General features: G+C 52.2%; 2 protein-coding genes and 1 long non-coding RNA gene across 15 annotated transcripts; 1 reads left to right on the top strand and 2 right to left on the bottom strand.

Annotated features, from left to right (window-relative positions):
* Positions 1-2: 2 nt before the first annotated feature.
* VARS1 (valyl-tRNA synthetase 1) lies at positions 3-16,519 on the bottom strand. Of its 12 annotated transcripts, none has more exons than XM_035295261.3 (31): positions 16,434-16,519; positions 15,588-16,007; positions 13,739-13,873; positions 13,512-13,650; positions 13,373-13,426; positions 13,148-13,272; positions 12,972-13,056; positions 12,632-12,732; positions 12,376-12,503; positions 8,420-8,584; positions 8,099-8,180; positions 7,456-7,575; positions 7,257-7,365; positions 7,077-7,171; positions 5,641-5,731; positions 5,266-5,390; positions 5,075-5,178; positions 4,831-4,989; positions 4,653-4,743; positions 4,413-4,518; positions 4,258-4,328; positions 4,048-4,173; positions 3,576-3,680; positions 3,377-3,445; positions 3,212-3,290; positions 2,958-3,085; positions 2,505-2,660; positions 2,115-2,321; positions 1,932-2,043; positions 1,474-1,799; positions 3-146 (listed from the first exon to the last, which is right to left on the bottom strand). In XM_035295261.3, exons 2-31 carry the CDS (start codon positions 15,972-15,974, stop codon positions 78-80), a joined length of 3,849 nt encoding a protein of 1,282 aa, XP_035151152.2. In that variant the 5' UTR covers positions 15,975-16,007; positions 16,434-16,519; the 3' UTR covers positions 3-77. The 12 variants fall into 12 exon arrangements, with proteins under 12 accessions (XP_035151152.2, XP_035151149.2, XP_008992421.3 ...); XM_035295258.3 differs by having other exon boundaries at positions 12,972-13,059; XM_008994173.5 differs by having other exon boundaries at positions 16,313-16,519.
* A 721-nt stretch (positions 16,520-17,240) lies between these two features.
* LOC144582104 (uncharacterized) lies at positions 17,241-23,046 on the top strand. The gene is made up of 2 exons (XR_013534019.1): positions 17,241-17,332; positions 22,864-23,046. It is a non-coding gene; the product is annotated as an uncharacterized LOC144582104 (long non-coding RNA).
* On the bottom strand, positions 18,028-23,098 carry LSM2 (LSM2 homolog, U6 small nuclear RNA and mRNA degradation associated). Of its 2 annotated transcripts, none has more exons than XM_017970975.4 (5): positions 22,996-23,098; positions 22,327-22,373; positions 18,796-18,826; positions 18,619-18,678; positions 18,028-18,511 (listed from the first exon to the last, which is right to left on the bottom strand). In XM_017970975.4, exons 1-5 carry the CDS (start codon positions 22,996-22,998, stop codon positions 18,386-18,388), a joined length of 267 nt encoding a protein of 88 aa, XP_017826464.1. In that variant the 5' UTR covers positions 22,999-23,098; the 3' UTR covers positions 18,028-18,385. The 2 variants fall into 2 exon arrangements, with proteins under 2 accessions (XP_017826464.1, XP_002746407.1); XM_002746361.8 differs by having other exon boundaries at positions 22,327-22,394.
* Between the last annotated feature and the right edge of the window lie 538 nt (positions 23,099-23,636).

Below are 23,636 nucleotides of genomic sequence, written 5' to 3' on the forward strand. Positions count from 1 at the left end.
GATTTTGTGGGAAAATATTTTATTGCTGCCACCCTGTGGTAAGCTGCTGGAGGTGAGGGGTGAAGCTGGGTGGTGGATCACAGCATCTTCTGGAATAGGGCGATGGCCTCATCCACCTTCCTGAGCTCTGCTTCTGTCTGTTGGAGCTGAAGTGGAACCAGGTGGGGGTGGGGTGAGGACCCAGGTCCAAGCAAAGGGACACCCACACGCCCAGAGCAAAGTTACAAAGATGAGCAAGGACCATGGGGGGTCAGTGGCTCAGAGGAGGCACGTGCTTGGCTGGCCAGGCTCCCCACCCATTCCCACCAGCATCCCCACTTCCACCTCTTGGGTCTTGCCTTTTTCCACCGAGTGGTCAGTCCCCAAGAACAAAGGAGACTCAGGGCATACATGCCCCCACCCATGGTCCCCACCTGAGTAGAGCACAGGCTCCCAGGAAGGTCACTTCATTTGTCAGATGAAGAGGATATTGACCCCCTCCCGAGGCTCTTGGGAGAACCATGTGAGATGAACTACTTCCACTCAAGGCTCTCTAGCTCTTGGCCTCCTGAGCTAGATGACTGGTTTTCTCTGTGTCTGTGCAGTTTACTCCACTGCCTCTCTCTGGCGGAACCCAGGAGGCAGGGGACAAATGAGACTGGCTTTCCAGGGTCAACCCAGGAGGCTTGAAAGTAAGTGGTGGGAAGTCCAGGGCTCCCTGACGCCATGCGGATCCCAAGCCCAGCCCAGGCCTGCAGGTTTCCATATTTCGGGGAGCAGGTGGGGAATGAAGGGTCTGGCTGGGAGACAGGATGCCTGGTTCTAGGTCGGCCTCCATCTCTGACCTGTTGTGTGACCCTGGGCTGTGACCAGCCCAGAGCTGTTCCCCATGTGTAAGGAGGGGCCATTCCATGGTTCCTGCTCATAAGGCCTGGGCTCCATTCTTCCCAGTGGATTCCGCAGGGTTGAGCACAGATTCCAGCTCCCAGACCAGGATTGGCTTTTGTTTTTGTTTTGCGGGTTGTTGTTTTTTTTGTTGTTTGTTTTTGTGTGTGTGTGTGACAGGGTCTTCTCTTTGTCGCCCAGGCTGGAGTGCAGTGGCACGACGCTGGCTCACTGCAGCCTTGGCCTCTCGGGCTCAAGCAATCCACCCACCTCAGCCTCCCGTGTAGCTGGGACCCCAGGTGTGTGCCACTATGGCCGGCTAATTTTTGTATTTTTGTTGTAGAGATAGGATTTCACCATGTTGGCTGGTCTCAAACTCCTGGGCTCAAGTGATCCACCCACCGCAGCCTCCCAAAATTCTGGGATTACAGGTATGAGCCACTGAGCTGGCCTGTTTTGTTTTTAAGGCTGGCAGGAGTGGAGAAGGAACAAAGAAATCTATAACTGGTTGTGATCAGTTACTTGTCAATACCACAGCCCTTGGACCAGCCCAGACCAAGGTTCTGATGGAGGAAGCGGATGGTGGAAATGCCCACCCATGCCACACACCTTGGCTTCATCTGCCTCCTGGACTTCAGGGGGCACCTTGACAGGGTAGCCTGAGGCAGCACGGCGTTCCCGCAGACGCTGGGCCTGCCGCTGTGCCTCAACTCTCTTGGCTTGCAGCTTGCTCAGCTCCCTCGCTGGGTCCACCAACCCCTGCAGCTGCAGGTGGATGGAGCAGCGATCAGAGGCCAGGGCTACAGCGCAACCCTGTGGGGCGGGAGCCCCCAGGGCCAGGACGGCCACCACACCTGCACTGGCCAGTGCCTGCACGTAGCCCGACACAGCTGACACCAAGGCACCCGTGGCCTCATCTGCCACTTCCAGGAAACCTGCAGGGGAGGGAGAAAGGTGAGGCCTGGCTCCGTGGAGACAGGAAACCAAGCAGCCACTGCTGGACACTGGGTCCCAGAGTAGGCTGAGGGGACAGTGGGATGGGGTGGACATCGGGGCCTGAGGCTCACAGTCAGGCCGGATCCGGGTGAGATTGTAGTCAGCCCGAAGGGAGCGCACAGCTCTCGTGATACTTAGCGCCAGCTCGAGGGCGGCTTCTGCCTCCGGGTCCTTCCAGGAGCACTGTGGGGTGGAGGAGGGGGTAAGGGGACCTGGAGGGCAGGCCAGACTCCCCTCTCCAGGCCAGGCCATACCTCCGAGGGCTCCGGGTATCGGGTAATGCAGAGGCTAGGGGGAGCTTGCGGCGTCCTCCGAGGCAGTCTCTGGAACAGCTCCTCTGTCACGAAGGGCATGAAAGGCGAGAGCAGGCGTAGGCCAACATCCAGGCAGGTGTACAGGGTCTGGCGGGCACACTCAGCTGCCACCTGGTCCGCCCCATTCAGTACAGGTTTGAGGCACTCCTAGGGGATTAGAAATACAGAACTCAAGGCTGGAAGTCTAGCCTTGAGCCCTGGCTGTGCCTGGGAGGACTGGGAAGGGGATGGATTGGCTTAGGTCTCAAAGCCAACTCTGGCAAAGCTGAGCCCAGGGCTCTGCTGTCCACCTGCCCCTGCCGTCCCCTGCCCCACTCTGCTCCTTCTCACCAAGTAGACGTCACAGAGCTCATAGAGCCAGAAGCTATACTGGGCAGTGGTGACGGCCGGGAAGTCGTAGGCCTGGAAGCCTTGGTTGCTGAGCCTCACAGCCTCTGTCAGGCGGCTGCGGATCCAGCGGTCCACCAGGCTCTCATGGCCTCCGGGCTTGGGGAGAGAGGGTGTATCAGCTGGTGCACCAGGGGAGGGTACCATAACCCCTTGGGAGCAGGAGTCATGGCCAAATCTTCACCCAAAGTCTGATGAGTCCAAAGTAATCATGTATGTGCCAGGATCTGGGGAGAAATGACAGGCCCCAGCCCCCAATGCCCTGGGCTTTCCAGAGCTTTCTAGAGCTCTAACTGTCTCTGTGTCTATCTGTCCCCCCAGCTACATGGAAGCCCCTCTGGACAGGGGTGCAGCCTGTGTGGGTGCTGCCAGCTTTGCTGCCCATCAGGCCCTTACCTGGGAGGTGGGTGAAGGCACAAAATCCTTCCCAAGACCACGGAGGGCAAATTTGGTGGCATTCCAGAGCTTGTTACAGAAGTGGCGGTAACCCAGTATCCGATTCACATCCAGGTTGATGTCACGACCTAGGTCAGGGGTGAGATGTAGTCCTCAGCATCCTCTTCCCAGCCCATGCCCACCAGAGGCTCAGGGTGGAGGACGGGATGGCCTCACGGAAGGAGTAGCCGGAAGGAAAGATTTGGGCGCCTTACCTTGGGACGTGTAGGCACATAATCCAAACCGGAGAGCATCGGTGCCACACTCGGGAATCCCCGCTGGGAAGTCAGCTTTCTACAGGGAAGAGGCAGGGGGAGGAGCATCCTCAGCCAGTCCCATCCACGCTGTGCTCCTGCTCAGCCCAGCTCAACCCTCCATACCTGCCCTTCCTTGGCCTTCTCCACCTCACTGGGATCAAGGTTGCTGTTCAGCAGCTGGTCATGGAGGCCCTGAGGTTGAAATGGGAGCAGTCAGGTGGCTGTGGCCACAGCCCTACAGCCCTTCCTGGCTGTCCCAGCACCCAGCCCACCTTGGCCACAGCCCTACAGCCCTTCCTGGCTGTCCCAGCACCCAGCCCACCTGCAGGGAGACTCCGTGGATGACATCCAGGGGATCGATGACATTGCCTAGAGACTTGCTCATCTTCCGACCATGAGCATCTCGCACAATGGCATGGAGGTAGACCTGCAGGGCAGGTGGGGAGGCCCGTGAGATGCAGTCACCTCATCCCCAGCCTCAGTGCCTGGCCAAGACTGTGTCTGGTCTACCCAACTATGAACCACAGGCCCCACTAAGTGTCCCCAAGAGCTCATTCAGCGCCTTTATGTGAATCAGAAGTACTCCCTCCTCTGGGAAGACGAAGCCCTGGGCTGGGGCACAGGAATCACTGAGCAGGGACCAGGCTGGATTTCAACCCCCACCAGCTCTCCGTCCACGCTGGCCCACAGCCAACCCCATGTCCCAGCCACTCGGGGCCCAAGTTGCAGCAGAGGAGGGCAGGAGAGGAGGCTGGAGGCTGGGGGCTGTGGGAGGGTCTTGGCTGTCTCCGCACCTCTCTAAAGGGCAGTCTGCCCGTGAGCTTCAGACCCAGCATGACCATCCGGGCCACCCAGAAGAAGAGGATGTCGTGACCAGTCTCCAGCAGTGTCCCAGGGTAGAACACACTCAGGTCTTCTGACTGAGGACAGACCGGGGTGTGAAGGGAAACCAACACCCCACCTCTAGTCCCCTGTCCCGCCCTGCCCTGGCCCCAGGAACTCACCTGGTTGGGCCAGCCCAAGATGGAAAAGGGGAAGAGGCCAGAGGAGAACCAGGTATCCAATACATCCTCATCTGAGACAGGCCAAAGGTTAGAGGTTAGAGGGAGTGGAGCTCTGCCCCCTCAACTCCCTCCAAACCCTCAAGGCCCTGCCTTGCCTTGCTGGAGACTTATCTTGTCAGGGGACACTCCGAACTCCTTGGCCGCCTTCTCCAGGGCCTCTGCCTCGTTTCGTCCACTCACCCAGTACCGCCCGTCAGGGTCCTGCCGCACGTGCAGTGATTACACAAGAGGGTGTGTCTGCTTCTGCCTCACCCTGCCCCTCCTCCCAACCAACGACCCAATAAACCCACCACTCCCCCAAGTGTCCCAGCATCCAGCTCTGGCCCTCTGCTCACCTCCCCAGGGGGCACTGCTGGGTCATTGACAATGACGAAGTATGCTGGGATGCGATGGCCCCACCACAGCTGCCTGGAAATGCACCAGTCCCTGCAAATGTGGGGGTGGGGAAATCAGAGAGGGCCTGGTGGAGCCCAGCCCAAGCCCTGCCCCTCCCACACGGAGGGCCCTACACACCGGATGTTGTCCATCCAGGCATGCCATGTGCGCTGATGGGCCTCAGGCAGGATGTGGAGGTCTCCCCGTGTCACGGCCGCACTGGCAGCCTGGGCCATCTCTCCGCAGCGCACGTACCACTGCGGCCGCAGCAGAGGCTCTACTACGTCCTTCGACCGGCTGCAGGTACACGTAGGTGAGAAGCCAGGAGGTGAAACCCTGAGGTGCCCTCCACCTCCCTCCCCTCCCTGGCCCCCACCCTCACTTGCAAAGTGGCACCACCATGGGGTTGTCCTCGATGCCACGGAACAGTCCCCGTTCCTTCAGCGCCACCAGCACTGCCTTCCTGGCCTCAAACCTGGGTAGGCCCTGGGTAGAAATAAGGCCTCATCATGGCAATGCCCAGCCACCCCTCCATCTCCCCGACCCGGGCACTCATGCCCCAGGCAACCTCACCAGGAAAGGCGGAGGCACGTTGACGAGGGCCCCCCGGGAGTCCATGATGCTGATGGCCTCCAGCCCATGCCGCTGCCCAACTTCATAGTCGTTTTGGTCATGTGCGGGGGTGATCTTCACAGCACCTGAGTATACATATGGGTGCCTGGGTCATGAGAGACTGCATGGAGTTCCTTCCTACACTCACCTCTTTTGCTGAAGGATATAGCTCTGAGACCACTTCTGGCCTCTACCTATCTAATACGGTCCCTTGAGAACCACCCCAAGCTCTGCCTATTTGGCTGAAGCTTATTTTCTTTTTATCTGAGAGAAGATGGACAGCTAGGGTGCAGCTCCAATCTCTTCCTCTCCCCACAGGACCAGCCCCTTGCCCACCTGTGCCAAATTCCATGTCAACAAATTCATCGAAGATAATGGGAAGGCTCCGAGACAGGAATGGGTGGATCACGTTCTTCCCCTTCAGGTGCTGGAAGCAGAAAAAGATATTAAAAAATGCATCAAGTGGGGTCAGGTGCCATGGTTCCCTCCTGTAATCCCAGTCCTTTGGGAGGCCGAGGTAGGCAGATCATGAGGTCAAGAGATGGAGATCATCCTGGCCAACATGGTGAAACCTCATCTCTCCTAAAAATACAAAAATGAGCTGGGCGTGGTGGCATATGCCTGTAGTCCCAGCTACTTGGGAGGCTGAGGTAGAATCACTTGAACCCAGGAGGCGGAGGTTGCACTGAACCAAGATCAAGCCATTGTACTCCAGCCAGGTGACAGAGTGGGACTCCATCTCAAAAAAAAAAAAAAAGGTTGTTGGCTGGGCGCGGTGGCTCGTGCCTATAATCCCAGCACTTCAGGAGGCCGAGGCAGGTGGATCACGAGGTCAAGAGATCGAGACCATCCTGGTCAACAAGGTGAAAACCCGTCTCTACTAAAAATACAAAAATTAGCTGGGCATGGTGGTGTGCGCCTGTAGTCCCAGCTACTCGGGAGGCTGAGGTAGGAGAATTGCTTGAACCCAGAAGGCGGAGGTTGCGGTGAGCCGAGATCGTGCCATTGCACTCCAGTCTGGGTAACAACAGCAAAACTCCGTCTCAAAAAAAAAAAAAGATTGTATAATGTGATTGTGGGGATTGTGGTACATCCCTATAGTCCCGGCTACTTGGGAGGCTGAGGCAGGAGAATCACTTGAACCCAGGAAGTGGAGGTTACAGTGAGATAGCGTCACTGTACTCCAGCCTGGCAACAGAGTGAAAATCTTTCTCAAAAACACAAAAACAAAAAATAAAAAAAGTTAGCCAGGTGTGGTGACGCGTGCCTGTAATCTCAGCTACTCTAGAGGCCGAGGCACCAGTACTGCTTAAACCTGGGAGGTGGAGGTTGCAGTGAGCCCAGATGGTGTCAGCTGCACTCCAGCCTGGGCAATAGAGTGAGACTCTTGTCTCAAAAAAAAAAAAAAAAAAATGCATGAAGGAGCCTAGCATAATGGCTCACATCTATAATCCCCACACTTTGGGAGGCTGAGGCAGGAGGCTTCCTTGAGGTCAGGAGTTCAAGACAAGCCTGGTTAACAGTGAGACCTTTAAAAATGCACTAATGGCTAGGCCCAAGTCCTTCTTTTCCAGGGCCCTGACTGTCCCAATACCTGAAAGCCCTCAAACAGTCCCCAGCAGCTCTCCCGTCACAGCTGGAAAGAAGCTAAGGTCAGTTTCTAACCCAGTTTCCTCTCCTCAGCAGGGGCCTCAGCCCAACCCCTCCACCCCAGTAAGTATGGGAGCCCTTTTTGGCCAGGATTCCTTCCCCAGCTGTGGACAGTCCCCCACCTGGTATCTGGTATCTTTGGGGTGCACAGCTATAGCCACATCTCCCAGCATTGTCTCAATCCGAGTTGTTGCCACCACCACCTCCTCGTCGCTATCTGGGGTGACAAAAGGCCTTGTGGTCTGGGCCCTGGCCCTTTACTGCCACTCCCAGCCCAGGATCCTGGTGCCCCTGGCTCCTACCTGAGCCTTGGACCTTATAGGCAAAGGACACGAGGACCCCAAACTCCACCTTTTCCTTGTAGCCAGGCACAGAGAGCAGGGTGCGGCCTGTCAACTCCTTCTTATCCACCTGTAAAATGGGTATTTACAGGCGTGGGCCAGGGGCCAGGGCCAGGGCCAGGGTAGATTGGAGATGGAGACAGGCCAGGTGGGGGCGCACCTCAATGTCAGAGATGGCGGAGTTGAGGGTGCAGGACCAGTTAACAAGGCGGGTACTGCGATAGATGACACCTTCCTCATGAAGCCGGACAAAAGCCTCTGTCACAGCTGCTGAGAGTTTCTGGAGTGGAGCAGGGAGAAGTCAGAGAGATGGGCCTTGTGTCTGGAGGCCCAGGCAGACAGCCAGAGGTCCAGTGAAGCCTGGCCCATACAGAGTCCCACTGGCCAGTACAAAGACCCCTCTGAAGGGAGTATTTTTCTTGAGGGGGAGAGGGGACTAAGGAAACACAAGAGCAGGCCACAAGTCTTGTGATGCTGCAGATGGCGGGGAAGACACTCAGCTGGGGACAAGTACTGCTGCAGAGGACCCCAGGGGTTCAGGCTCCATGGGAGGTGGGGTCCTGATCATGTGCAATCTGGAGGAATCTGGAGGTCCCAGAGCCGAGACAGGGAACAGGAAGGGCTACGACATAGAAAAGGCTATGGCAAGGGGTGGGAAGTGGTGATTGTAGCTGAGCCCTCCATGGTGTTTTATGTGGGCCACCTCCTGAGAGAGGGCTGCAGCACCTGTGCTCTCTTCTGTGGGGGTCCCACCCTGGGAAGCCTCCTACTCCTGCTCCAGCTTTGAGAACCCTCCCACGTACAGGGTCCATGGTGAAACAGGCTCGATCCCAGTCCAAGGAGCTGCCAAGCTTCTTCAACTGGTGGTAAATCCGGTCACCTTTCCTGGAAGTAGACAGACAGGCTGGTGCCAGCACTCATGCCTGGGCTGGAGGGAGACATCAGGTGGCTGATGGGGCAGCATGGAGCTCACTCATCCCACTGAAATTGACCTGGGCCCTAGAGACAACTGACTCTGCTTCTGAGGGTCTGACCCTCTGGCCAGGGGTTACAGGTGACAGAGGTCTTCTGGATAGCAGACAGGAGGCAGGCCTGCGATGCCCACAGGAATGCTGCATACTCACTCCTCCTTCCATTTCCAGACCTCCTGTAGAAAGGCCTCGCGGCCCAGCTGGTGCCGGCTCAGCCCCTGCTCACGCCATAGTTTCTTCTCCACTACCACCTGAGTGGCAATGCCTGCGTGGTCACAGCCAGGGTTCCAGAGGGTGGTCTCCCCACGCATGCGGTGCCTGTTATGGGGCATGGAGGACCAGAGAGTGAGCCAGGCCAGTGGAGCCTAGCACCAAAGGAAGCAGAGGCTTCAGGCAGGGAGTCAATGGACTCTAAAGAAGCAGGGAGGCCAGGCGTGGTGGCTCAAGCCTGTAATCCCAGCACTTTGGGATGCTGAGGTGGGTGGATCACCTGAGGTTGGAATTCAAGACCAGCCTGGCCAACATAGCAAAACCCTGTCTACCAAAAATACAAAAATTTCCAGGCATAGTGGTGCATGCCAGTAATCCCAGCTACTTGGAAGGCTGAAGCATGAGAATTGCTTGAAACCGGGGAGGTAGCGGTTACAGTGAGCTGAGATTGTGCCACTGCTCTCCATCCTGGGTGAGAGTGAGACTCTGTCTCAAAAAAAAAGAACAAAGAGGAGGCTCCTGTCAAACAGGATAGCAAAAGTTCTAATTGTTGAAATAAGTTACTAAATAGGAAGAAAATGGTATCTGGAAATAGATACAAGTCGATTTAGTATTTGTGAAAGGTGGCACTTCCTATCAGTAAAGTAAGGAGAAACTATTCAAAATATTTGTTTGGAACAATGAGCTAATTATTTGGGGAAAAAAAATCTCCCTTTTCCCAATAGTCACAAAAAGTAACTTTAGATAGATTAAACAACTCAAGCCAGGCGCAGTGTCTCATGCCTATAACCCCAACACTTTGGGAGGCCAAGGTGGGAGGATTGCTTGAGCCCAGGAGTTGGTGACTAGCATGGGCAACATAGTGAGACCTTGTCTCTGCAAAAAGAAAAAAAAGCCAGGCATGGTGGATGCACCTGTGGTCCCAGCTACTTGGGTGGTTGAGGTTGAGGCTGCACTGAGCTGTGGTTGTGCTGTGATCATGCCAATGAACTCCAACCTAGCCAACAGAGTGAGACTCTGTCTCAAAAATAAATAAATAAACTAATTATTTTGTTTAAACCATATTAACTAGGAAAAAAAATGTGGCAACCTTAAGTGTTTTACAAGGTATTATGGCCAGGTGCAGTGGCTCACTCTTGTAATCCCAGCATTTTGGGAGGCTGAGGCAGGCTGATCACCTGAGGTCAGGAGTTTTGAGACCAGCCCAGCCAACATGGTGAAACCCTGTCTCTACTAAAAATACAAAAAACTTAGCCAGCCATGGCAGTGTGCACCTGTAGGCCCTGCTACTCAGGAGACTGAGAAACGAGAATCACTTGAACCAGGTGGGTGGAGGTTGCAGTGAGCCAAGATCACGCCACCGTACTCCAGCCTGAGTGACAGAGCAAGACTGCATCTTAATTTTTATTTTTTTTAAGTATTCAATCTGTTCTCATGTAAACAAACTTGGAGACCAGGTATGGTGGCTCATGCCTATAGTCCCAGCACTTTGGGAGACTGAGGCATGAAGATTGCTTGAGCCCTTCGAGACCAGCCTGGGCAACATAGCGAGACCCTCTCTCAGTTTTATTAAAAAATTGAAAAACAAAACAAAAACACAAACACAAACAACTCGGCCATTTTATGTTATGTGTATTTAACAGAATGTGTATTTAACCGCACCCAGCCAGTATTTTTTTTGACCATATTGATTTAGTACATAAGATACCAGAGACTGGGTGCGGTAGCTCACATCTGCAATCCCAGCACTTTGGGAGGCTGAGGCAGGTAGTTCATGAGGTCAGGAGTTCGAGACCAGCCTGACCAACATGGTGAAACCCCCTCTCTACTAAAAATACAAAATAAAAAAATTAGCAGGGCATGGTGGTGCACACTTGTAATCCCAGCTACTCAGGAGGCTGAGGCAGGAAAATTGCTTGAAACTGGGAGGTGGAGGTTGCAGTGAGCCGAGATCATGCCACGGCATTTCAGCCTGGGTAACAAAGTGAGACTCTGTCTCAAAAAAAAAAAAAAAAACCAGAAAAAAATTCTTAAAATTTAAATAAACTCTGGTTTCCAAAAATGGTAAAGTAATTTAAAAATGCTTTCTAAAAAAAATTGTCACCTAGAATATTACTTTGTATTTGTTACTAATTAAAATATTAACAGTGAACATAGTAACAGAAAGCAGGAGGAACATTTATAATAACAGGAAAAGGACCACACCATAATACAATGAAAACATTTACAATATATAACAAACAAAAAAATCAATTCCCAGAACAGGTAAAAAACTCTCAAAAAAAGAAAAGAAAAGAAAAGAAAAACTCTGCATATAGGCAACTATGAAAAAAAGTCAATAGAAAAACAGGCAAAAGAAAGGTACAGACAATTTACATACAGGTAAACCTGACTGGCCAAGAAACATGAAAATAGGCACAACTTCTTTTGTTTGTACAAATCATTTTTTTTAACCCATCAGATTGGCAAAACTAATTAGGCAACCCTAATGCTCAGGCTTGGCAAGGACGGGGAAATGAATACCCTCACATGCAATTCATGGGCGTATCAATCAGCAAAGCCGTTCTGCAGGGCAATGTAGCAACTTCCGTTCATACTAATAAAGCTGTGCCCCTGCCAACCTAGCAGTTTCACTTCTTGATAGCAATGCCAGTGAAACCCTTCCACACATGCTTGAGCAAGCATGCACAGCAGGGGTATCCAGTCTTTTGTTTTCCCTGGGTCACATGGAAGAACTGCCTTGGGCCACATATAAAATACACTAACACAAACGATAGCTAATGAGCGAAAAAAAAAAATTGCAAAAAAACCTTAAACTGTTTTAAGGAAGTTCACAAATTTGTGTTGGGCTGCATTCAAAGCTGTCCTGGGCTACATGTGGCTTATAGGCTGTAGGCTGGACAAGCCTGATGTACAGAGATATGCATTCGAGCAAGGTTTTCAACAGAAAACAAACCAGAAATTACTCCAGGCAGGGAGTGGTAGCTCACACCTGCAGTCCCAGCACTTTGAGAGGCTGAGGCGGGCAGATCACCTGAGGTCAGGAGTCTGAGCCCAGCCTGGCCAACATGGTGAAACTCCAACTCTACTAAAAATATAAAACTTAGCTGGGTGCAGTGGCAGGTGCCTGTAATCCCAGCTACTTGGGAGGCTGAGGCAGAGAATCACTTGAAGGCAGAGGTTGCAGTGAGCTGAGCTCACACTACTGCACCCCAGCCTGAGCAATAGAGGAAGTCTCCATCTCAAAACAAACAAACAAACACTATCTATCTATCTATCTATCTATCTATCTATCTATCTATCTATCTATCCATCCATATATTTTGGCCAGCTACTCAGGAGGCTGAGGCAGGAGAATTGCTTGAACCTAGGAGGCGGAGGTTGCCATGAGCTGAGATCACACCACTGCACTCTAGCTTGGGTGACAAAGCAAGACTCTGTCTCCAAAATATACATATATATATATATTCATATAGTTCTAGTTAAATTCAAAATAATGTTATTGTTACTAGGAAAAGAAGGGAGAGGCTGGGTGTGGCACCTCACACCTTTAATTCCAGTACTCTGGGAGGCCAAGGCAGGAGAATCACTTGAGCCCAGGAGTTGGAGACCAGACTGAGCAAAAAAGTGAAAACCTGTCTCTACAAAAAATGAAATGAAATTTAAATTAAATAAAGAAAGAAGGGAAAAAAGAGAGTCTGCAAGTGGCGGTGTTGCATGGGAGCACTGGACTAGGAGAGGATGCTAAACCATCAGGTGGGAACGACGGAGAGAAGTGTAGTGCCACTGGGGGGCAGAGGTGAGCACCAACCCAGAAGGAGAGAGGCTGGAGGGCTGTCAGGAACAGGAGAGCCAGAGGAGGCAGAGGGAACCAGTGGGAGGTGCAGACAGAAGCTCACCATCGAGTCAGGGAGTCCTGGATGGCGTTGGTAAGTGCATGGCCCAGGTGCAGGGAGCCTGTCACGTTGGGGGGTGGGATGCACATCATGAAGACACCTCGAGGATTTGCTGCTGACACATTAGGACGCTGATGGTGGAGAAGGATGGCACATGTTTAAGGCCTCAGGTTACCTCTCCCAGCCCTTCCCAGGCAACATATCCTTCAGTCCTGCCCCACCCCACCCACTCTGGGTCTGGGCGGCAGTGCCCACTCACCCCATACTCTGGCTTGAAGAAGCCCTGCTGCTCCCACCAAGGGTACCAGGCAGCTTCCACATACCGAGGGCTGTAGGAGTCGGGCATGGGGCCACTGACATCTGGGGGAGAGAGGGAGAGCTCAGTGCTGTGGCTGGGAGACTGGGAAGGGGGTGTTCCAGCAGAGAAGGATCAGGATCTCTGTCGCTCACATCATAGGACAGGCATTTGAGGGGCCTTCGGGAGGGGCAGGGGTCTGCAAATCCTCACCAAACCAAGTGGCGAGATCAAGAATAGAGCAGGATGGGGTGAAAACTTGAAAGGAGCAGCTGAGGGGTGAGCGCCTTCCCATTCCTAGTACCTTTCTTTTCCCCAGGTGGGGTTGGGAGGTCATAGGTAATGACTCCAGGATCCCGTTTCTCCCTCTTCTCCGGTTTTGGTTTCTTCTGCTTGGGAGGGAGAAGACACAGGCCCAGGCATCAGCCACCCACCACCGCACGCAACAGCCTTCCTTCTAGCTCCACCCTTGCTTCTCACCTCCCCTGGAGGTGGCTGCTGCTGTTGGATCTTCTGCTTCTGTTGGAATTTCTCTAGTTTCTCCCGTTTCTTTGCCTCTTTCTTGAGCTGAGCAGCTGTCTTTGGGAGAGCAGGCGCCTCGGGGCCTAGAGAGAGGCACAGAAATTCAGACTCAGCCAGCTGGGGACCCTCTTGGATGGTGCTACTAGGTTTCAGATGGGCTATTTCAGATGTCGAGGGACTCACCCATACTAATCTCCCCCTCCCACTCCTTTCCTGCAGGCCCCTGTGCCGGTGATTCTGCCATTTGTAAGAAAGAAAGAAAGTGAGTTGCATGGAAGGTCCCACGGAATCCCCTTTCCTCCAACTCCTCACCCTCCCTCACCTGGCTGTTGAGAGAGCGGCCTGGCCCCTGAGTATAGAACCACTTCTCCCAGCACAGCTCGGAATTCTGGCTGCTGGACACACGTGACAAACCAGCGAGTCACATTATTCCAAATCCGGCGGGCAGGTGGGTCTAGGACCTGGAACAGGAAATAAATGACTATTCTGTTACACTACAGAGAGGTCTGAGGGGAGCAGTCTTGTTCTTCCCCAGGCCTGGTGACTCACATATCGGAAAGGCAGCAGCAAGGCTGTGACGGCTGCCAGGTCAGCCAGAGTGGGGGCCTCCCCGGCCAAGTAGGTGTGCAGCCGAAGCCACTCCTCTAAGGGGCTCAGGGCCCTGCCCAGGGCCCCCAGCACAGCCTGGCAGGAAAGGGAAGGAGTATGAGACAAAGTTTCGCCCACCTCCATCTCCCACCACAACCCAGCCCATTTGGCCTCCCTCCACCCCACTCCCACAAATCACCACATCTGAGTCCCATTTCTTCACTCAAATAGTCGTAATGAAAACACTTCTGACTCATCCAACAAATCCCTACTCAATCCTTATTATTATGTGTTAGATGCAATATATTAAGCATAGAAGTAAAGATTATATGAGGCAACTCAATAACTGCCAGGATGAGTACATCAATCAATATTTATTAAGTACTTCTCCAGGGAATGAGAGGACAACGTGAACAGACAGACAGAGCCCTGACCTGGTAGAGTCCACATTCCTATGGGGGAACAATAAAAGAGCAAACATATAATGCAGCGTCCTATTTTTCCTAACTCCTATGAAGAAAAATAAAGCAGAATGAGGGGAACAGGGGCCAGGTGCGGTGGCTCATGCCTGTAAGCCCAGCACTTTGGGAGGCTGAGGAGGGCAGATCATCTGAGGTTAGGAGATCGAGACCAGCCTGGTCAACATGGCAAAACCCCATCTTTATTAAAAACACAAAAAATTAGCCGGGGGAGATGGCAGGCACCTGTAATCCCAGCTACTCAGAAGGCTGAGGCAGGAGAATCGCTTGAACCCCAGAGGCGGAGACTGCAGGAGCTAGGATCGCACCACTGCACTCCAGCCTGGGCAACAGGAGACTCCGTCTCAAAAAAAAAAAAAAAAAGAATGAGGGGAACAGGAGAGAGGGACTCTATTTTATTTGTTTAACTGCACAAACATTCTGAATGCAAGGACTCTATTTTAGATAGGGTGATCACAGTGTGAGGGAGCAAGTCAGGGTCTATGTCATATTCATTCATTCAGTCAAGAAATACTAATTTTCCATCATGTGCTCAACACCCTGCAAGGAGGCAGAGTTGAAAGTACGCCAAGGCACAGGTCTCCTTTGGAAGGACTGACAGTTACAATCTGGCAGGCTTATCTCTCCTCTCACTTCCCTTCCTCACTTCATTTCTTTTATCTCCTCTCAGAAACTCTCTCTCCTTCATCATCTTTTCCTGCAATTCAAATAACTTCTATCCTCCTCAATTTCAGACTCACCAAACGTTTACTAAGAGACTTTAAAAGTGCCTGGCACTAGGCCGGGCTTGGTGGCTCAAGCCTGTAATCCCAGCACTTTGGGAGGCCGAGGCGGGTGGATCACGAGGTCAAGAGATCAAGACCATCCTGGTCAACATGGTGAAACCCCGTCTCTACTAAAATTACAAAAAATTAGCTGGGCATGGGGGCGCGTGCCTGTAATCCCAGCTACTCAGGAGGCTGAGGCAGGAGAATTGCCTGAACCCAGGAGGCAGAGGTTGCAGTGAGCTGAGATGGCGCCATTGCACTCCAGCCTGGGTAATAAGAGCAAAACTCCGTCTCAAAAAAAAAAAAAAAGTGCCTGGCACTAATGCACTCTGCGCACATCTTTTAATCTTATTAACTCAGTGAGGCAAACATTACATCAACTTGCCTGCGCGTCCACAGACGCAGGAAGACCAAGACACAGCGAGTTACCATGCCAGTTGGCAATCTGGGATTTGATCTCTCTTTTTCCACATCTGACATGCTGCCTTGTCTCATTGTCCATTCCAGTCCTTGCTTCCCTCCTCTGAAACTCTCCCCTCCCCCTCTTCTCTACAATCCCCTCACCTGGGGATCCTGGGCCGAGTTTCGCAGTCCCAGGGCTGGCAGCGTTGCCCCACAGGCAGCTGGTATTAGCTCCGTGTCAGCGTAACTGACCCACTGTTGGACGAGAACAGCCGCCTGGCTGCCCCCTGGGCCCCCCAGGCCTGCTGGCCACAGCAGCTGGGCCACAGCCGTGGCCCCCCACACCCAAAGCCCACTGGGCCCCTGCTCCAGGGCCGGCAGGCGGGGTGGGGGAAAGGGAGTCCTGCTAGTCGGGGGCGGCTGGAGACAAATGCGGGGGTGGGCTCCTCCCCATCCCGGACCCTCCCCAGCCTCCCCATAGCGAGCGGCTATGAGTGCTCGGAGGCTGGGGAAGGCATCTGGGTGAGGGGAGACGTAGAGGATGGACATAGTTATGAGGGGGTCCAAACGAAGTGGAAAAACCTAAAGAGAAAGAGAGACAGGGGAAGACTGAGGGATCCAGGCGGGTCCTATATTTGAGTAGAGAGGGGACCCTCACGGTAGCTCCTCCGCCGCAGACACCCGAGTCCCCCAGGACTAAGGGTCTGACCAGGCAAGGTGCCAGCAGTCGAGGACCTGGCTCTCAAGAGGGGTAGTAACAGTGGAGAGTACCTGGGGAGGAGGGACGTGGGGGACTACCCGTGATCGCAGGGCTTCGGGGAGTGTGGAAGGCTCTCAGGAGCGGGTCCGCGTCCACTTGGACGCGGGTTCGAGCCGCGTGTACGTACTGGAGGGAGATGGTCAGACTGGGCCGGGAATCCACCTCACAGGCAGGCGCCGGCCGCGGCTGGACCGGCCAAGCGGCCGGGGCGGAAAAGTCGGGCGGGCAGAGACGGATGGGCGGCTCACCGGGTGACCCTAGCTCCCTGAGACCGCCGCCCGGGCAGCCGGCGCCCACGTGTTCCCCCTTTGTGACAGGGAGCGTTTCCGGGCCTGCAGGTCCTGGCGGGGGCGGCCGTGCCCCGCCTGCGTGTGCCCGCTCCGCCCTGTCCGACGCTGTCCCGGGGACGCACCGCCCACCACCCACCGCGCTCACGAGCAACAGCACGGGCGCGGGGCGCTGGGCGCGGGCGCAAGACAACAGGACGCCCATGGGCACCACGCTCCCGTCAGGCGCTGCCACGGACACCTTGTGCGGGTCCTCGAACCGGGCGGCGAGGGCGGCGCCCAGCGGGCAGCCAGGGAACTGGCCTAAGAGGGTCGGCCGGCCTGCAGGGGGAGGCGTTCCCAGCGGTAGCGGGACTAGCCCACCTAGGAGGCAGTCGCCTGATGACCAAAGGGGAGGTCCATCTTCCAAAGCCCTAGCGTCCAGCTTCCCCTTTGAGCCTCATCCCATGTTTGAAAAAAGGGTCATGGCCGGGCGCGGTGGCTGACGCCTATAATCCCAACACTTTGGGAGGCCGAGGTGGGCAGACGCCTTTGAGGAGTCCGGGTCCAGCCTGGCCAACATGCTGAAACCCCGTCTGCACTAAAAAATACAAAATTGGCCGGGTGCGGTGGCTCCCGCCTGTAATCCTAGCACTTGGGAGGCTGAGGCGGGCCGATCACTTGAGGTCAGAAGTTCGAGACCAGCCTGGCCAACATGGTGAACCGTCTCTACTAAAAATACAAAAATTAGCCGGGTGTGGTGGCATACACCCACAATCCCAGCTACTTGGGAGGCTGAAGCAAGAGAATCACTTGAACCTGGGAGGCAGAGACTGCAATGAGCTGAGATCACACCACTGCACTCCAGCCTGGCTGACAAAGTGAGACTCCACCTCGAAATAATAAATAAATACAAAAATTAGCCAGGCCTGGTGGGTGGGCGCCTGTAATCCCAGCTACTTGGAAGCTGAGGCAGAAGTGCTTGAATCAGGGAGGAGGCTGCAGTGAGCCAGACTGCACTACTGCACTCCACCCTGGGCGACAGAGCAAGGCTGTTTAAAAAAAAAAAAAAAAAGAGGGTCACACTAGATGGTCTCTAAGGGTCCCTTAATGCTGAGAAGTCTCATCTGTATCACAACTCATATTTGCTGAATGAGTGAATGAAGTTTAGTAATTGCCAGTCATAACTTTTCTCCAACATATAAATTATGTTCCGTCTGTATTTATCTTCTATAGATATTCAAAAAACATGTACTGATTTGGTTGGATTGTCAAAGTCCGGTAGCATGAAATGCATCTTATAACATTGTCACATTAATGGAAAGACAGCAAGCACTCCAGTTGCCAGTATGGTATAAGCAAAACGCCGAAGGGAGAACATGCAGACAGAGGCATGTTGGGAGAAACGTGGTGTAGTGCAATTGTTATTATACGCTTTATACCACGGAGAGTAGTGGGAAGCTGAGTTGGATTCTTGGCTGGGTTAACAGAGAGTAACAAGGGCCTGGATGAATTCAACATCCTTTTCCACCACCCAGCACCCAGCCCCAAACGTAGTACAAAACCAGAACACGAATTTGCATCATAAATTTTATTCCCGATGCGGGACAGATTCCTTCCATCCCTAAATGAATGCCCTGGAAATACTTAGGAAACTCTCCCACCATCTCCAGGGAAATAGTAAGAAAGGCTGGTGCTGGGGACTGGGAAGGCTTTGAAGTTTCCCAGCCTACTCATCCTCCCCTTCTCAACAGAGGAGAGCTGTTCCCTATTATTCCTCTCATCCACTCATCCCTTTAAAAAACCCACAAAATCATCATTAGTAAAAAACAAACAAACAAAAACCCTTAAGTATTGGGAGTTAGGGGTTCTTGGCTGGGACTTGGGGTTCTGGGTCACCAATGCAAGAGGGAGGGGAAGAGGAGGAGGAGCTATCACTGTTTCTGCTGCAGGGCTTCCTTCCTTGCCGCATCCTGCAGCAACTGTGTGTCGACCTCGTCTGCTGGCAACTGCACGTAGCGGACCACTGAACCCCGAATGAAACAATTCTTCACTGATAACTAGACAAAGATGGACAAATGTGAAAACACCCTTAAAAATGTCCTCTAACCACCCAGGAGCCTCCTGCTTTAGAGGTGTTTCCTCTTCTCCATAGACCCCAACTCACCATGTGAGGATATTTCTCAGGGTCTGTAACACTGATGTCAGTTAGTTTGATGTTGAGATACTAAGAAAGGAATACGAACACCATTATTAACCCTAGAGATATGATGTAAGTACCCAACCCTTAAGCTCTCCCCTCTCCTTCCCCAGGAACCAATTCTGGGCCCTTGCTATATCTCACCTGATCCACAGAATGGAGGGTTCCACAGATGCTGTCAAGGGCAGAGAGAGAAAAAACAAATTAGTTTATAACAAAGTCAACATAAAGGTGACTTCAGAGCTGGGATGAGAATATGATTGGGAAAAGGCAAGGACTTGAGGAAGTCAGAAAAGGTAGAACCAAAAGGGGACATTCCTAAGCCTGGAGTAGGAAAGATGGCTACAGAGTGGTTTAATTTCAACCCCACATCTCCTCTCCTTAAACCATTCTTTTTTTTTTAGATGGACTCTCACTCTATGCAGTGCCACTATCTCTGCTCACTGCAACCTCTGTCTTCCAGGTTCAAATGATTCTCTTGCCTCAGCCTCCTGAGTAGCTAGGACTTCAGGTGTGCGCCATCATGCCTGGCTAGTCTTTTATTTTTAGTAGAAGTGAGGTTTCACCATGTTGGCCAGGCTGGTCTATAACTCCTGACCTCAGGCAATCTGCCTATCTTAGCCTCCCAAAGTGCTGGGATTACAGGTGTGAGCCACTGTGCCCGGCCAAACCAACCTATTCTTAATAGCTACCATTAAACAACTGGTAAAGACTAGACCTGTATTCTGTTATCTTTATAGCCATCTTTTGAAGTAGTTATTACCTTCCATGGGCTCAGAGAAGTTTTAAACCTGAGTTTAGAACAAACAGGAACTTCAGTCCAAGTCTGTCTGACTCCCAACATCATCAACAGTTTTTTTTGTTTTTTTTTTGAGACAGGATCTCACTCTATGGCCCAGGCTGGAGTGCAATGGCATGATCATGCTCACTGCAGCCACTTGAGCAGCTGTTGTGATGACAGGCATGTGCCCCCATGCCCAGCTGATTTTTTTTTTTTTTTTTTTTTTTTTTGTAGAGAAAGGGTCTCATGGTGAATGTTGCCCAGGCTAGCTATTTTCAAACATTTATTGCTTTGGAACCAGAGTCCCATATGTAGATAAAGGTAGGAAGGTAGCATTACTCTTGATGATGCAGGCACAAGTGATATCCTCTCCATTCTCCAATCCTCAAGCCCCTTGAGATGCTATTTGAGTAATGGTATCAAAACACCAGTGCTCTTTGGGAGAATGGTGCAAAAATTTAAGAAACAGCCTTTGGCTGGGTGCAGTGGCTCACATCTGTAATCCCAGCACTTCGGGAGGCTGAGGCAGGAGGATCACTTGAGGCCAGCCCGGACAAAATAGCAGTGCCTGGGCAACATAGCAATACCTCATCTCTATTTTGAAGTTATAAAATAATCATAATAAATAGCTGTTTTAAAAAGTCCTTATCTTGCCAAAAATAAAGTTAGCAGTTCTCTGCCGGACCCTAAGTTTTGTAAAAATTCTCAAAGTATTGAGCTGGGCGCGATGGTTCATGCCTGTAATCCCAGCACTTTGGGAGGCCGAGGCGGGTGGGTCACGAGGTCAAGAGATCAAGACCATCCTGGTCAACATGGTGAAACTCCGTCTCTACTAAAAATACAAAAAATTAGCTGGGCATGGTGGCGCGTGCCTATAATCCCAGCTACTCAGGAGGCTGAGGCAGCAGAATTGCCTGAACCCAGGAGGTGGAGGTTGTGGTGAGCCGAGATAATGTCATTGCACTCCAGCCTGGGTAACAAGAACGAAACTCCGTCTCAAAAAAAAAAAAAAAATTCTCAAGTATTTAAAACCCAGTGTCTGGGCCGTGCAAGGTGGCTCATGCCTGTAATCCCAGCACTTAGGGGTGATGAGGCGGGTGGATCATTTGGGGTCTGGAGTTTGTGACAAGCCTGGCCAACATGGTGAAACCTCATCTCTACAAAAAATACAAAAATTAACTGGGCATTGTGGCAGGCAGCTATAATCCTACCTACTCGGGGAGGCTGAGACAAGAGAATCACTTGAACTCGGGAGGCTGAGGTTGCAGTGAGCCGATAAGAGTAGTGTTACTGCACTCCAGCCTGGGCAACAGAGTCAGACTCTTGTCTCAAAAAAAATAAAAATAAAAAAAATAAAGGATAAACAGAAAACTAATGCCTGCACTGCTTTTAAATCTCCTCCCACTTGTATCTTTTATTTTAATCTTATTTCAGGACTTAGACTAAATGCTGTATTTTTGAGAGACTTCTCCCTGTCCTTCTAGCCCCGTAGAACCTTCTATCAGAGAGTCTATATTCTTCCTAATGGGTGCTTCTCATTTTGTAGAAATAACATTTGCTGTTTATGGCCTGTTCTTTTTTTGTTTTGAGATGGGAGTCTCACTCTGTCGCCAGGCTGGAGTGCAGTGGTGCAATCTTGGCTCACTGCAACCTCCACCTCCCGGGTTCAAATGATTCTCCTGCTTCTGCCTCCCTAGTAACTGGGACTACAGGTGCGGGCCACCACGCCCAGCTAATTTTTGTATTTTTAGTAGAGACAAGGTTTCACTATATAGGCCAGAATGATCTAGATCTCTTGACCTCGTGATCCTCCCACCTCAGCCTCCCAAAGTGCTAGGATTACAAGTGTAAGCCACTGTGCACCATGCCCATCCTATGGCCTGTTCTTTTTTGAGACACAGTCTCCCTCTGTCACCCAGGCTGGAGTAAAGTGGTATAATCATGGCTTGCTGTAGCCTCGACTTCCTGGGTTCAAGTGATCATCCCACCTCAGGCTGGGATTAGTCCCTAATAACTGGGACTACAGACATGCATCACTACACCTGGCTAATTTTTAAATTTTTTGTAGAAATAGAGGTCTCACTATGTTGCCCAGGCTAGTCTCAAACTCCTGGACTCAAGTGATCTTCCTATCTCAGCCTCCCAAAGCACTGAGGTTACAGGTGTGAGCCACCATGACCAGCCTAGTATTTACTTTTTTTTTTTTTTCCCAGATGGAGTCTCACTCTATCATCCAGGCTGGAGTGCAGTGGCACAATCTCAGCTCACCGCCATCTCTGCCACCTAGGTTCAAGCGATTCTCCTGCCTCAGTCTCCTGAGTAGCTGGAATCACAGGCGCCTGACACCACACCTGGCTTATTTTTGCATTTTTAGTAGAGACAGGGTTTCACCATCTTGGTCTGGCTGGTCTTGAACTCCTGACCTCGTGGTGACCACCCATCACGGCCTCCCAAAGGCTGGGCTTACAGGTATGAGTCACCTCGCCCAACCCGAGAGCCAGGGAGCCTGGCTACTAGTACTTACTCTTTAAACTATATAATGCTTTGTATTGTTTTCCAATACACAGCATAATCCCAAGCTTATCTGTAAATTTAAGGCACAAGGCACTTATTTTTAAATTTTTCTTAGAGATGGGGTCTTGCTCTATTGCCTGGGCTAGAGTGCAATGGAGTAATCATTGCTCACTGCAGCCTCAAACTCCTGGGCTCAAGCGATCCTCCCTCCTCAGCCTCCCAAAGTGCTGGAATTACAGTACTGAGCCACTGAGCCCTACCCATTTATTTCTTCCTTATATCTTCCACCTCTCCCAGCCTTCAAATAGTTCTCAAATTAAAGAGGTTCCAGGGCGTTGGGCACACCCACCCCCAACAGACTTGTTGGAACAGGTACCTACCTCAGGTCATTCTTGAGTTCCACGACCACATCCTTGCCCACAAGGGACTTGAAAAAAGAATAGAAGAGCTATTGGGTGAGAGGGGGAAAACCATCATGTGGGAAGGAACATGGTAGGGAGGAGTGTCCCTTGCCAGTATTACCAAACACTGGTATTGTGAACCCCACTGCATCTCTGACAGTTCTCAAAACTTCACAGGAAAGAATAATCGGCTGACAGAGGTGAAAGGCTGGAGCCTATATTATTCCACACACTGCATTGAGCCCATCACTTAAAGTTCCAGAGAGGCTCTGCCCTGCATACGTCGGCCCAAGTGTGCTCTCTCAGTCGGCCACCTTCCTGGGGTCCCTGCCCACTCCTTTCAATGAACTGCAGAAAATATCCCACCCCCACCCGCCGGAAGCCTGCTTGGTCTCCGGCAGATTAAGTGCTCTAAGGTCTAACTTTTCTGTCTCCCGCTGTCCCCATTGACTCTCTCTCAGGGTTGAGTTTTTTTAACCTCCCATGGAAAAAAAAAAAATTCCCATTTGCTTTCAGGTATCTCCTCAACGAACTTGAGGCACAAGACTAAGGACCTAAAACTCCAGCCCAGGGGGACAAAGGCCAGACTCCCCGCCCCAACCGTCCGAGCTCCCCGAGGGCACCACCTTTTGACTTCACAGTACCCACCATGGTTTTGGCGCCGCGGGCAGCGGGCCGGACCGGGAAAAGATCAGGCTGCCGCCAGCAGGTCTGGGGAAACCGAAGCGGGAGCCCGCGCGTGGGGCGAGGCGGGGCCGCGCAGGCGCAGCGTGAAAGGACGTAGACAGCTCCAAGCACTGAAGGGGAGAGCGCGGCCGACTTGTGGCTGGGGAGAGCACTCTGGGTAGAACCGAAGGGAGGAGGAAGCCGGGAAAGGGGCGGGGTTCCTGCATTCCGACTTCCTCCCGGGCTGGCCGGCTCCCATTGCGCACGCGCGGACCCGGGCCTGGGCTGCTGGGCGGGTGGCGGGACTCAGCTCCTCAACTCAAAGGATACTGTTCTTTTCCAGGATCCTGTCGTCCATAGCGTCAAGTCCTCCTGATTTACACACACTCCTAATCGAGAATTGTGGGGAGTTTGTGAAGATTATGAAGTATGCACTTTTCTATATTGGTTAAAACCATAAAATGTAAAAGTTTTGAATCTTTTTTTTTTTTTAATTTTTTATTGGATTTTAGGTTTTAAGGTACATGAGCAGAACATGCAAGACAGTTGCGTAGGTACACACATGGCAGTGTGCTTTGCTTTCCTTCTCCCCTTCATCCACATTTGGCATTTCTCCCCAGGCT

This window comes from Callithrix jacchus, chromosome 4 (genome assembly GCF_049354715.1).
Source record: "Callithrix jacchus isolate 240 chromosome 4, calJac240_pri, whole genome shotgun sequence".
NCBI classification, from domain to species: domain Eukaryota; kingdom Metazoa; phylum Chordata; class Mammalia; order Primates; family Cebidae; genus Callithrix; species Callithrix jacchus.

Excerpts from the sequence above, each read along its gene's own strand:
- LSM2 (XM_002746361.8), bottom strand. Across the intron at positions 18,827-22,326 it reads GAACTCAAGAATGACCTGAG|CATCTGTGGAACCCTCCATT; the intron begins GTAGGTACCTGT and ends TGCCCTTGACAG. Across the intron at positions 18,679-18,795 it reads CCCTCCATTCTGTGGATCAG|TATCTCAACATCAAACTAAC; the intron begins GTGAGATATAGC and ends TTCCTTTCTTAG.
- VARS1 (XM_035295258.3), bottom strand. The coding sequence starts at position 15,974 with ATGTCCATCCTCTACGTCTCCCCTCACCCAGATGCCTTCCCCAGCCTC. Across the intron at positions 2,661-2,957 it reads TGCCTTCACCCACCTCCCAG|CCCGGAGGCCATGAGAGCCT; the intron begins GTAAGGGCCTGA and ends TCTCTCCCCAAG. Across the intron at positions 1,800-1,931 it reads CACCCGGATCCGGCCTGACT|GTTTCCTGGAAGTGGCAGAT; the intron begins GTGAGCCTCAGG and ends CCTCCCCTGCAG.